Genomic DNA, 12,392 nt, shown 5'->3' on the forward strand with positions numbered 1-12,392 from the left:
AGCCACGGTGCCCAGCATCAATTATATTTTAATTACTTGCAACATGTAACTCCACCAATTAGAAAAAAAAATTAAAATAATACTCCTCTATGCTCACCAAGCTGACTAACCTTGAGCAACACACGTAGTCTCTCTATAACTCAGTTGCCTCATCATTAACATGGGGATAATAACAGTACCAACTTCATTTGGGTGTTGTGAGGATTATTTAAATTAAAACATATAAAGTGCCTAGAAGGTACACATCACACTATAAGCTCAACATAAGTGATACTCATTTTCTTGACTATTACTGTGTGCCCCAGTTTCCATACCTATCCTGTCTCCTAGTAATATAGCAACCCAGTAAGTGATGTTTTGTTATTACCCCAAAACCAAGGTCAAAGAAATTGGAAGTAATTTGCCCAAAGGGGCAGAACCTAGGTCAGAAGCCCTCCAAAGCCTATGCTCTTATCCACCAAACCACATTAGAATGATGGCCCCCACCCAATCTCCTCCCACTGTCACCAACCCAGGGGAACAACCAGATGCCATGGAAGATTTCTAAGGTGAGAATCTCAAAAGACCTGGGCTCTGAGTCCAATGCTGCTACCAACTCACTCTCGAGTTAGAAACTAGCTTAAACTCTCGCCATCTGTTTCCTCATTTGTAGAGTGGGAATATTAAAACAGTTCCTGTTTGACCCACTTCACATGGCTGTTTGAGAGCATCAAATGAGTTCATGGAAAGGAGACAGCCCTCTCATTGTTTAGAGATCTCACCCTTGCTTTCTCTCCTCCACTTATATAACACATCTCTTTGTCTTGCCCCCAAAAGTACAACTCCTTCCAAAAATCCTCAACCGCGGGCCTTCGGATCTGTTCACTCCCTCCAGGATTTTGCTCACACTGTTCCCTCTGCTGGAATATGTTTGTCCGCACTAGATGTTCAAGGCCACATCTCATTGATCTCAATATCCTCATTGCCCAGCATAGGGCCTGGCATATGAGGGGAAATGCTCAAAACATAAGTCTCATAATTTCACATATTTGCTCAAAAACCCTCCAGTGGCTCCCATCTCACTCAAACTAACAGTTAGTCTTATGAAGACAGGATCTGACCTCCAGTCACCTCCCTAACTTCATTTGCTCCCACTCTCTCACTCACTTACTTTACTCTGGGTAGAGTAACAACACTGGCTTCCGTGTTGTTCCTTTAGCACACACTCCTATATTTCAGGGTCTTCGTGTATGTTTTCCCCTCTGTCTGGAATTCTGTGCCCCAAGAAAACCACATGGTTTGCTCCTTCCTCTCCTTCAGGTCTGTTCTTAACTGTTACTTCCTCAGGTAGTATCCACATTACTCCCTAACCTGTTATCCTACTTTATTTTTCTTCAGAGGCCCATCTACCTGATGATATATGTTTGTTTGTTGCCTCTTTTCCCTACTGGAATATAAATCAATGAGAGTGGAAACTCTGTCATGTTCACTGATGTCTTTGCAGAACCTAGAATAAGGTCTGACACAGAGTACTTGATATTTAAATACTCAATAAATACTGTTTGACAACTAAATCAATAGGTGTGGAATGAACAGTGGCCACCAAAAACTACCCAAAGCTTTCTTGCCAGCTTATCTACCTTCCTTCCTTGGGGTCAGAGCCCGAGAGAAGAGGCCTCACCCCATTCTAATTCTAATTCACCCCATTCTGCCTGATTTCACTCCATTCTAATTATAGGCCAATTGATGTGGGACTGTAATCTGAGCAGATCCAGGGAAAGGACAAGGGGAATGCCATACTTTTTAACTAGTTTATTTTCAATGCTGCCTACTGACAGGAAGGCAGAGGAGTAACAAATCCATCTAGCCCTACATTTGATCTTCTTGCCCCAGGAGCATGCCTCATCAAGCCACTTTAGCTTTTAAGTAGATGCTTTTGCTGCCTTCATCATGTTGGGTTTTCTTGTTTCCTCCAACTTCTTTGGATTCAGTCATCAAATAGTAAAGTGGAACAGGTCCTTGGGTATTACACAACCAGGCTGGGAGGAGAGGGGTGCCACAAAGAGGAAATTACAACTACACACAATCAAGCTCCCAAATATGAGCTACAATGTTAACTTCCTGCTACAAATCTCCAGAAAAAAAAAAGATTAAAAAGAAGCTATCCAGGATGTTACCTTTCCCTTGTTTTCAAGTGGATTAAATGAGTGTGCAAGGTGGCAAAGTGACAGCTCAACCAAACCTCAGCATCATGGAAATTAGAAATAGAAATTTCCCAGAAACTGCAGTCCCTGGGAACAGATTATTCTCCCTGCTGCTCCCGCATACTGCTCTAATGTATTGATTAGTAGAGAGATGACTGACACTTTTACTCATCCATTTGATTTTCAGGAGCCCTGGGGGTGGGGTAAAAGGAAAGTTACTTCAGGAACTCTAGTCCCTATAGAATGGTAGAGGGCAGGGATAATAACCAGAGTTGGGCAAAGAGACCAAGAATGTTCACAGAATAAGCTAAGAGAGGGGTCAGGCCTTGATATAATGCAGGGCTTCCTGCTCTCTAGCCAGACACTCTGATCTATTGAGCAGACACTAATTGCCTGCATGCTACCCTCCAAATTCTTCTTCAAGGGAGATTAAGCTCTGAAGGTTTCCCCTATGATTCCTCTTTTTCATTTGACAAATGAAGCTGAAATTATCATGCAGATGCTTTTGACAGCCACTCTGTTTGTTCAAACATCTGGGAGACAAGGGGGGTGGCAGAGACAGCAAAATATGGCATCTTTTTCTTGATTTGCATGGTCTGTTCACAGCAGTCCTTGGCAATCTGGCAGAATGTCTCTCCTTGCCTAGACAACTTCTTGGGCAAGTGGAATGCACAAAGAACCTATACCAGGGAACCTGTGAAATTGGGCCACCAATCCTAACCATCATCAAGCCATGGAGCATCCATGTCTCATTGCTTTCTTGGGGAGACTCCCCAGCACTCACCCACCACCTGACTGGGATTTGGATGACCTCCCCAAGGTAGTCTCACTGTCTTATTTAAATATAAACTCTTTACTACATACAAAAAGCAAGTCACTGAAATATCACAAAGAACAGCAATTGGGCTGTGAGAGGCAGAAGGTTGAAGGAATATGTGGTACCTTACTGAAAACAATACCACACAAGGAATCAGGAGACTAGATTCAAGTTCCAGCTTTGTCACTGACTTGCTGTGTGGCCTTGGTAGGAAATAAACCTCTCTCTGCTTCTCTGTCTTCCACCATCATTGCAAGGTGTTTGAGAGTAAGTGTGTGAGAGTATGTGTACATGTGCATATGTGCATGTGTATATACACAAGAATCGTCAGGATTGTAGGGGGAGTCCTCTAAGAGCCTTGGTGATTCTGACATTCTAGAAGTCTTTAACACAGGTATGGCAAATATGACAGAAACTTTAGGCTTGGCCTCTGAAATATATCCATCAGGCTTTACTAGAGAAAAGACGTCCTAGAGGACAACTTCGCTGGAACTGGCAAGTTCCACAGTGACCTCAGTCTGACAAGAAGACCATGAAGAATTTTTCTTCTTACAAATTGCTATAGGCTGAATGTTTGTATCCCCATAAAATTCACATGTTGAAACATAATCTCTACTGTGATGGTATTTGGAGGTAAGGCCTTGGGGGATGATGGTCATGAGAATGAGGCAGTCATGAATTAAATGGGAATAGCATTCATAAAAGAGACCCCAAAGAGTTCTCTCATCCTTTCTGCCATGTGAGGTTACAATGAGAAGACAACAGTCTATGAAGAGGGCCCTCACCAGGCACTGAATCTACTGGTTCCTTGATCTTGGACTTCCCAGCTTCCACAATTATGAGAAATAAATTTCTGTTGTTTATAAGCCACCCAGTCTATGGTATTTTGTTATAGCAGCCTGAATGAAGTAGGATGTCAATTTAGATAAAGAAAGGCTTCACCAAGCAGGAGCGTACAAGGGATGTGTGGGCTTACATGAGATTAGAGTACCAATCAATCAGGCTAACAAAGGAGGCAGAAACTGTTAGAACTGTGTTTTTGTAGCCCCATTCAGACATACATGCAGGAAAATTCCTTCTGAGATGCTGAGTGTTTAAATCATAGCTCAGTGTTATTGAGCTTGGTGCTACTGAAGCTCCCTGAGTAGGCCAGGTAATTTCATGCTATTTTTGGTTCCCCATGGCTCCTGCTCCAAGGACTGATGTCCCAGAGCACACAGGTGAATCAGAAGGTCTTCTAGGCATTGGGAAGTTGGGGAGATGCTCCAGGGAATAGGAAGACAACTGCTGCTGGGCACCTTCTCTTACAAAAAACCCTGCCAACGAGAGAGAATAAGGCCAGCTAATCCACCTTAATTTTAGAGTGTCTTAGAGTTGATGGGCTTGCTAGAAGTCATTTGGTCCAGCTCTCTGCCTCTAATCAGGCAAATGGCCAAAGCAAGGCCAACACAAGGAAAAAAGGACCCACAATTGTCTAGTAAGTCTGGCCCAGTGCTGGCTTCTGCTTAAGAGAATGAGGGTCTCTTCATCTAGACAAATTCCTTTCTCTGCAAATCAAAGTGCTGTTCTACTTATATGGGAATATTATCCTTCAAATATAACCCAAAAGGATGTCAGCTGATCAGAATTGTGGTCTTTTTCAGCAATCTACATTAAGGTAGGACAGAGGTAGCAGAATAAAAGGAAGGTGACTTTTTTCTGGGCCTTGGTTAAGCAGCTGTTTGTGAGGATGATGCTTGGTTTCCTTGGAACGGGCTAAAATACTTTAAGTATTAAGAGAGATACTACCTCTTAATCACTGAAAATGACACTTGAGTTGAGGTCAGTGGAATAGGGAGCAGACCCTACCTCTATATTGTGACCACAAGGCTTAAGATTGCTAATCCCTCCCTAGTAGCACGTCCAGCCTCTTCTATCTTGGTTATTTTAGCCAGCAGACTATCAGATTGCACAACCTGGGCCTGCAAGACATATGTGAAATGTCATTACTCCTGATACTTATGGTGGGCATCTAGGAAGGGAAGGTCTTTCAGAATTCAGAGAAGTCATGGCTGTCTGCAACGAAATAATCAGGGATTATTTTAAAAACAGATGTGAAAACTGTGGATTTGGCAGGGATGATGGTTGTGGCCTATAGTGTACAGGCCTAATAGAGAGACCTAATAGATGTGCCAGGGTGAGGTGGTATCACCGATAAAAAAAAGTATGTTGGCTGTCCTGCATGGTTGGGAACAGGAGAACCAACTTCATATTCTGTGTCTGGAAGTAAATTAGTATATACTATTTCTTATCTAAGTGTGAATCTGTTGGTCATAAATCCAGAAAGAGCTTTGAAAGGCTACTGAATCAACCCAATTGTTCCTTGGCAATACCTAAAGAAATGAACCTTTCATTTCTTAATGAGGTATCATCACAAAAATTTCTCCAATCTTCTTAGAAAGTTATTCAAGTATCCAACACTTCTCATTAGCAGGAAATTTTACCTTGAGTCTAATCTAAATCCTTACTGTTGCTCTTCAAATGTAATTTCTCTTCACCTATCCTTAGCTAAGATGGGAAGCTTTTGCCAAGCTATTCAGATTTCCCAATACCCTGGTTGGTAAGTTTCCTACCTCCCAGTCTAGGACAGAAGCCTGCCACTGAGCAATCTTGTCAATATTCTCTAAACGTCGCTTGCGTTCGTTGATCTGCTGAGTCACGTTTCTCATGACAGCCAAAGCAGCTGCCACATACCTGTAGTCACTGTGAAAACAAAAGAGTGCAAGTTGAACCAACCAATGTGCCAAAGAACCAATGTGCTAGGTGCCAATCTTAACATCCACTCTCCTCTACCTCCTTAGTAACAGAGTCCTGATTTTCAGATGGGAACCCACACCACCTAAAGACTACATTTTCTATCTTTTGTTTCAGCAAAAATGACTATGCAAGTAAGTTTTGTACACTGATATGTAAATAGAAGTGTTGGGTAGTGTAAGAATTAAAGAAAGAGGAGAGAAACATGAAGGATGGCTTTTCAGTCAAGAGGGACAGGTTGATTTTAAATAAACCTGAGAGGAGCGGCTGGCCGAGTTAGGTCAGAGCCACACTTTCTTACAGACTAAGAGTTTTTAAGGATTCAGGGTGGGAGACTTTATCAGAGGCATAGACTGCTTTTGCGCCTCTTTGTTGTGCTTATCTGGGAGAGAGAGTTGTGTGTCTGTTCCCATACATCTTTTTGCAGCTGCAGGCATATCCCCTGAGTCTGCTTTCATCTTCTCTATCTTAGTGCACCTGAAGGAAAAGGAATGTGCTTATTAACGCCCACTGTTTTACTGGGGCCCATTGTATGAGGGTGAAGTTTGGCAGTTACTCAAGAGACTTTCCCCCTACCTCCTTCTGTGCCTGAGCTCTCTTACTGTCTGCTCTTTCTGGCTGCTTGTAGTTAGAAAAGAAGTGATTTCCTTGAAATGCATGAGGCTAGAAAGGGAGCCGGAACTTGAAGTGGCGGTGTTTGTCCAAGATGACGGTGCTCCTGCTCTATCAGGTAGGCCTTCTGAGAAATCACCTTTAAGGTAGAGAGCATACCCTTCTTTAGCCTTTACTCAATCCTGATGCTTGGAATGTTGATGTGATGGCCGAACCTCTGGTAGCCATCTTGGACCATAAGGACAAGGTCAATACCCTAGGTATAGGATAGCAGATAGCTGTAGGGCGCTCATGTTTCTGATGACCATGAGGCCACCATACCAGTCATAAACTTCAGAATACATACTTCTTTTACATGAGAGACAAATGGACCACTATTTTGTTACATCACTTTTTTTGTGTCCTATCTGATACAGCCAGCCAAGGACCAAGAAGGGAGCCTCACACATGACACAGTATAGACCACCTTACCATCTCTTCCATCATCTATTTCTATGGAGCTTCTGCCCAAAATCACTCTGAAATATCCTCACGTTTGCTTTTGCACAATATAGAAACAGAATGTAGCAAGTGGGTAAGAACATAAAGTCTGAAGCCAGACTTTGTGGGATCAAATGCCAGTTTTTCTCACTGACTAGCAGTATGGCCTTTGGCAAGCCTCACTCCCTCTCTCATTGACTCAATTTCCTCACCTGTAAAATGGGGAAAAGTATAGTTTATTGAAGGTTTCATAAATTAAATACAATCATCCATGTAAACTATTTTACTCTTGGCATATAACAAATGTTAGCAGTACTATTATTACAAATCAAACATTTCTGTAGTAGAGCCATCACATGGGATGCCTCTTAAAACCCCTAGTCTCAGACGTGTAACCCTTGGCCTCACATCCTGGACTCTGGATAGCAGAAGTGTTGAGAGTTACATATCCTATCCAGTTTTTTTCTGCTGTTCTTTTCTGATTTCCAATCAAATGGCTCTTGGGAAAGGCAGATTGATAGTGAGATCTCAGCCATTCAGTGGGGGCAAAAATAAACTGAGAAGACAAGAGGATGCATTACAGTTCAGTGTTAACACCTTTCCTTAGAGAAACTGAAAATGCCTTGTGGTCACTAGTCTGCTTAATCTCTCAGTACCATTTTTTAAAAAAGGAAGGAGAAAAAAATAGATGTGCAACAACCGCACATCTTTGCACAACTGCACAACTGCACACCCACAACACTGAACAGTGGGTTGATGGACCAAAGAAAGGCAGAGGAAAGGGACTTCTAACTGCCAGGGCAGATCCTACGTAGTACCTCCTCCTAGCTCACATCCCTCACTCCAATCTGTGATCTGCACACCTGTCAGAGCCATGGCTCTCAAACAATGTTACATTATCATCTCCAGTGAAAGGCTTTTCACTATACTTCCTAACCAGTCTATTCTGTCTCAAGACAAATATGTTAGAAAAGTCTTTATTCTGAGCCTCAGTGAATGTTAGCTATTATCAGTTTTTCTTCTGGATCCCATTGCTGACCCATATTGAGCTTATGGCCAACTAACACTTCCTAAGTCTCTTCAAAACACACTCTAGAAGCTGTATCTCTCTCAGCCTGTCCGTGAGCTATTTATTTCTTATCTTAGACCCAATGGAAACACTCTACATTTGTTTCTGTTACATTTCATTCTTTTACAGTTAGTTGCTCCAATGTATGGGGATCTTTTGGGCTCTGTGACATCACCGAAGTTTCTCCTTGGCAAGATGTCTGAGCCTGACACTTAGAAGGAGGTAGAGTGGTGACAGAAGGGAAGATTGCAGCACAGAAGCTGCTAACATAAGTAAGTGCTCCTGCTCTTTGGACCCATTTTCTGCCCCTGTACCTTTCCTTTCTCTGATTTGAGGAGATCAGTGCTCTAAACCACTTTCTTGGAAGTAAAGCACAGAGCTGTACTGTCCAACATGGCAGCTATTAGCCATATTTAATCAAAATTAAGTAAAATTTAAAATTTAGTTCCTCAGTTGCACTAGCTATGTTTCTCAGTACTCAAGTAGTCACATGTGGTTGGTAACTACTATATTGAATAACACAAATATAGACTATTTGCATTGTTGCAGAAAGTTCTACTGGGCAGTCCTGGCATGACAATGTTCATTTCCTCTACACCAAGACTACTCAGCCATGGATTCCTCACTGTCAGTGTCCCATACTGCCTATTTTTGCCATCTTTAGCTGGCTGCCTTTCTCAAAATGGCTGGAGGGGGAATGTGCCCATCTCTAACCTGTCCTACTAGTTTTAGCAGTCGGAAGGAGAAGAAAGGAATAGCTGTGGTCCAGCCTAACCCTGGTCAAAGCCCTCAGATGAGGTCTGGGCCCAGCCTCTTATTGGGGAGAACAACAGAACAAAGATTTTCTACTTCCAGACATGTCAGCTAGCCTCCCTCTTACATGCAGTCTTCATTCTCATCAACTTAAGGAAGGTAGGGTAGGGAATTATATCAATCATCTGTAAGCAAAGTCAGTATTCTTCTCTATTTATCATTCTTCATCTAATCTTCTCCCTCAGGGGCCATTCTGACTGCCTGTATTTCAGCCCTACCTATCTGAACACCTATCTTACTAAGCTTCCAAGCTGGCATCAGACTTTAATTGCCTTCAAATCCGAGCTACTCTTGACATGCATGGCAGGAGCCATCATCTTAATACAGATTCCTGAGACCTGCCAAAAGGGGTTGTCTATGTCGTGGGAGTTGTGCTGGGCCCAACGGGTCACTCTGAGAAAGGGCAGAAATTGATGTAGCCTGACACTGCCTGAGATACTCTACTGTCACTCTGGAGCGCAAGGGGTGAGAGGAGAGGGAATCAGCGACCTAGATGGCAAGAGGACTTTGAAGCAGGAGTTCCAGTCACAAGGTGAAAGTGTACAGAAATGGCAAATCCCAGGCGAATGTCCTATCTTTTTGGTGCCCACCAAACCCCCAAAAAGCTCTGAGGTTGTTTTGGCCTAAGAAACTAACATAGCTTTGAGCTATGCTTAAAAACTTTTTTCTGGAACTTTTAAGATGAATTATGCCATATATAATTTACCTAGTGAATATTATCAGTCCACAAGTATGATTTAGCTCCATTGCTTGGTCTCCTTGGGGCTAACTTTCAGACCCAGATGCATGAGCCATGGGTGTGGGCCAGTTGGTTTGGTTTACATCTTTGGGTTCGTTTTTGAATTGATGCTGCTTCTCTAACAAATCATATCTTATATGCTTTAGTGGTTCTGGAGCCCTAGGCAGATTTCAGATTTTAACCCAAATATAGTGGCAAAGGACCCTCCTTTTGTGTGAGTAACAAAGCCAGTGATAGCTCTGCCTTATGTACCCTGTTGGCTATGAGGCAATCAAGAATGTATCATCCTGTTTTGTAGATAAGTTGACAGAAGCTCAGAAAGGGCAAAAGGACATGTATTCTCAATGAGAACCAACAGATAGAGGAAGTTCCCTCATTCACTCCTGACTCCCTCAATCCCTTACCTGTGGTCTTGGGCAGTATACTTTAGGAGCTCAGCCAACTGTAAGGGATACTTGCAGATCTTCTGCACTGGAGTCAAAAGGAAACCATCGATAGCAATGTCAATCATCTGCTGCAAGAGGCGACAGGCCTCAAAGAAGTGCTGGTAGCGGCTGTCCTTCATCAGTTTGGAGAGCTCCATGCAAGCATCCAGGTGGTTGTTACAATACTCAGAGTATATCCAGAATCCATCTTGCTGTGGGAAAAGAAAAAAAGGAAAGGAAAAGTCTACCGAGGACCCCAAAAGAAGTCTTGAAGTAATGGAAAGACAGATCATATTCTTAGGCAGAAATATTAAAATGATAATGAGTCAATTATTCTTAAATTGATTTATAATTTAATAATAAATATCAAAACAAATTATTCAGTAACAAGACAAACTGACTGTAAAGTTCTTATAGAAAAATGAGTACATAGGAATAGTAGGGACATTCTGTAAAAGAAGGGTAATGAGGGAACACTGGCCCTAATAAGAGTAAAACACAGCATGGCAATAAAACTCTGGGACTGGATCACAAAAAGCAAGAGATCAGTGACTCTACTTCTGGCAATGACAGACTAAGTTGTTGCAGGCTAACCCTGCCACTGAGAGTAGCTGGAAAAGCAAAAAATATAAATAAATATCTGTTTGAAGGAATCACACAATCCAGAGCCTGATATTATCTCCATAAAATGTCCCTAAGGAAACACAATGTGATGAAGTGTTTAGAGGTAAGGAATCTAAGATGTATGCAAGTTAAAACACTAATGGCTGAGAAAAAAATGTATGAGTGTGTGTATATGTATGTATGGACATATAAATATGTACATAAAGAGAGGGGAAGAGGAGAGAGTCAGGAGAGAGAGGTAGAGCACATTCAAATGATAAGACAAAATGGTAAAATGTTAACAACAGGGGAATCTGGGTATTTTTTGTATGGTTCTTATTTTTCAACCTTTCCATAAGTTTGAAATTAATTCCAAGTAAAGTTTTAAAAAAACTCTATAATTTTTATTATATATTGACAAGTACTTAATAAAAGATAACCTGATACATTAGAATAGAAAATATTTATAAAACCCAAGAGAAACAATAGGCAATAGAAACTGATCAACAAAAAATCAAGACAGAGTTGTTATATAAGGGTTGAAAAACAAGCAAAATAGCACATAAAAAGAATAATATACCATGATCAGGACAGACTTATCCCAATGCAATCACCACATTGACAGATTAAAGGAGAAAAATTACATGATCGTTTCAATAATGCTGAATAAGCATTTGAGAAAATAAATTTATGACAAAGACATCAGCAAACTAGAAATAGAAAGAAACTACCACAATGTAATAAAGGGCACCCATGAAAAACGTTAAACTAATTACTTGGTAAAATATTGAATGCTTGCCCCTAAGATCAAAACAAGACAAAGATGCCTGTTCTCACCATTTCTAGTTAACACTGTACTGTATATCCCAGCCAGTGAAATAAGATAAAAAAGGAAATAGACAGAATATAGACTGAAAAAAGAAGAAATTAAACTCTTTTTTTCAGAGATGACATAATTGTATATGCATAAAATCCTAAGAAATCTACAAAAAAAAAATACTGGAACCAATTAGTGAATTTGGTTATGTGTCAGGACACAAAGTCAATGTACAAAAATCAACCGTATTCCTGTGTAATAGTAATAGACTATAGGAAATTGACATTTTAAAATACCATTTACAATAGCAGCCGAAAAAATTTTAAATACTTAGAAATCAACTTTTAGGAGAGGATGTCAGTAAGATGGCAGAGTAGGAAATATCGCCTTCCTTTCTTCAGCAAACAACAACAATTTGGTAGCTATACATGAACAAAAAATAATTCTGGAAAAGCTTAGGGGTCCACTTAAGAAGCCACAGCAATATAGTGAAAGAAAAAGTCAGAAAACAAATACACAAAACGAGTAGGAAAAACAGTTTCATTTTGCTTGCATCACCCCGTCCCCATAGCTGGTACTGCTCATTATGAAACGGCAACTCCTTGGATCTTGTGTCCTACATACAGGGAGGAGACAGGAGTGTACAACCAGCTTCCCCAGCTTTATGGGACGCTGCCCTAATGACCAGCTTCAGTTTCATCCCACCCAGATCTCTGAGAAGACAGATATAGCCTAGATGTCTGGAAACAGCAGAGAGCAAAGAATAGGGATTGGTTATATCAGTATCAGCAAAGTAGCAGGAGTCGCAGTGATCTGCCGTGGCCTCTTTGGCACAGGGCCCCAGTAGGCCTCTCTGTCAAGGACCTCAACAGCCCTCATAGCCACTGGGTACCTCCTGTAGATTTTACCTCTCAAGATTCTTCAGTGTTCACAGTCACAGACCCCAGAAGCTTTTTCAGCTTTTGCTGCTGAGAAAACCAACTGCTAGTATAGTATCAGCAGACACCCTGCAGCTTATACTAAGGGTCCATGGGTTGTTTT

General features: G+C 41.4%; 1 protein-coding gene and 1 long non-coding RNA gene across 17 annotated transcripts in view; one reads left to right on the forward strand and one right to left on the reverse strand.

Annotated features, from left to right (window-relative positions):
* The window catches only part of ARHGEF9 (Cdc42 guanine nucleotide exchange factor 9), a 149,461-nt gene that overhangs the window by 33,485 nt on the left and 103,584 nt on the right, over positions 1-12,392 (reverse strand). For all 16 annotated transcript variants that reach the window (XM_019019513.4, XM_031005850.3, XM_055376962.2 and 13 more), the window contains 2 exons: positions 9,911-10,143; positions 5,613-5,742 (listed from right to left, as the gene is read on the reverse strand). In XM_019019513.4, the coding sequence (XP_018875058.1) occupies positions 5,613-5,742; positions 9,911-10,143 (363 nt within the window). The remainder of the gene's footprint in view (positions 1-5,612; positions 5,743-9,910; positions 10,144-12,392) is intronic.
* LOC134757911 (uncharacterized) overlaps positions 1-12,392 on the forward strand; it is a 280,826-nt gene that overhangs the window by 15,500 nt on the left and 252,934 nt on the right. The window lies entirely within an intron of this gene.

Source organism: Gorilla gorilla, chromosome X (assembly GCF_029281585.2).
Source record: "Gorilla gorilla gorilla isolate KB3781 chromosome X, NHGRI_mGorGor1-v2.1_pri, whole genome shotgun sequence".
In the NCBI taxonomy this organism is placed as follows: Eukaryota; Metazoa; Chordata; class Mammalia; order Primates; family Hominidae; genus Gorilla; species Gorilla gorilla.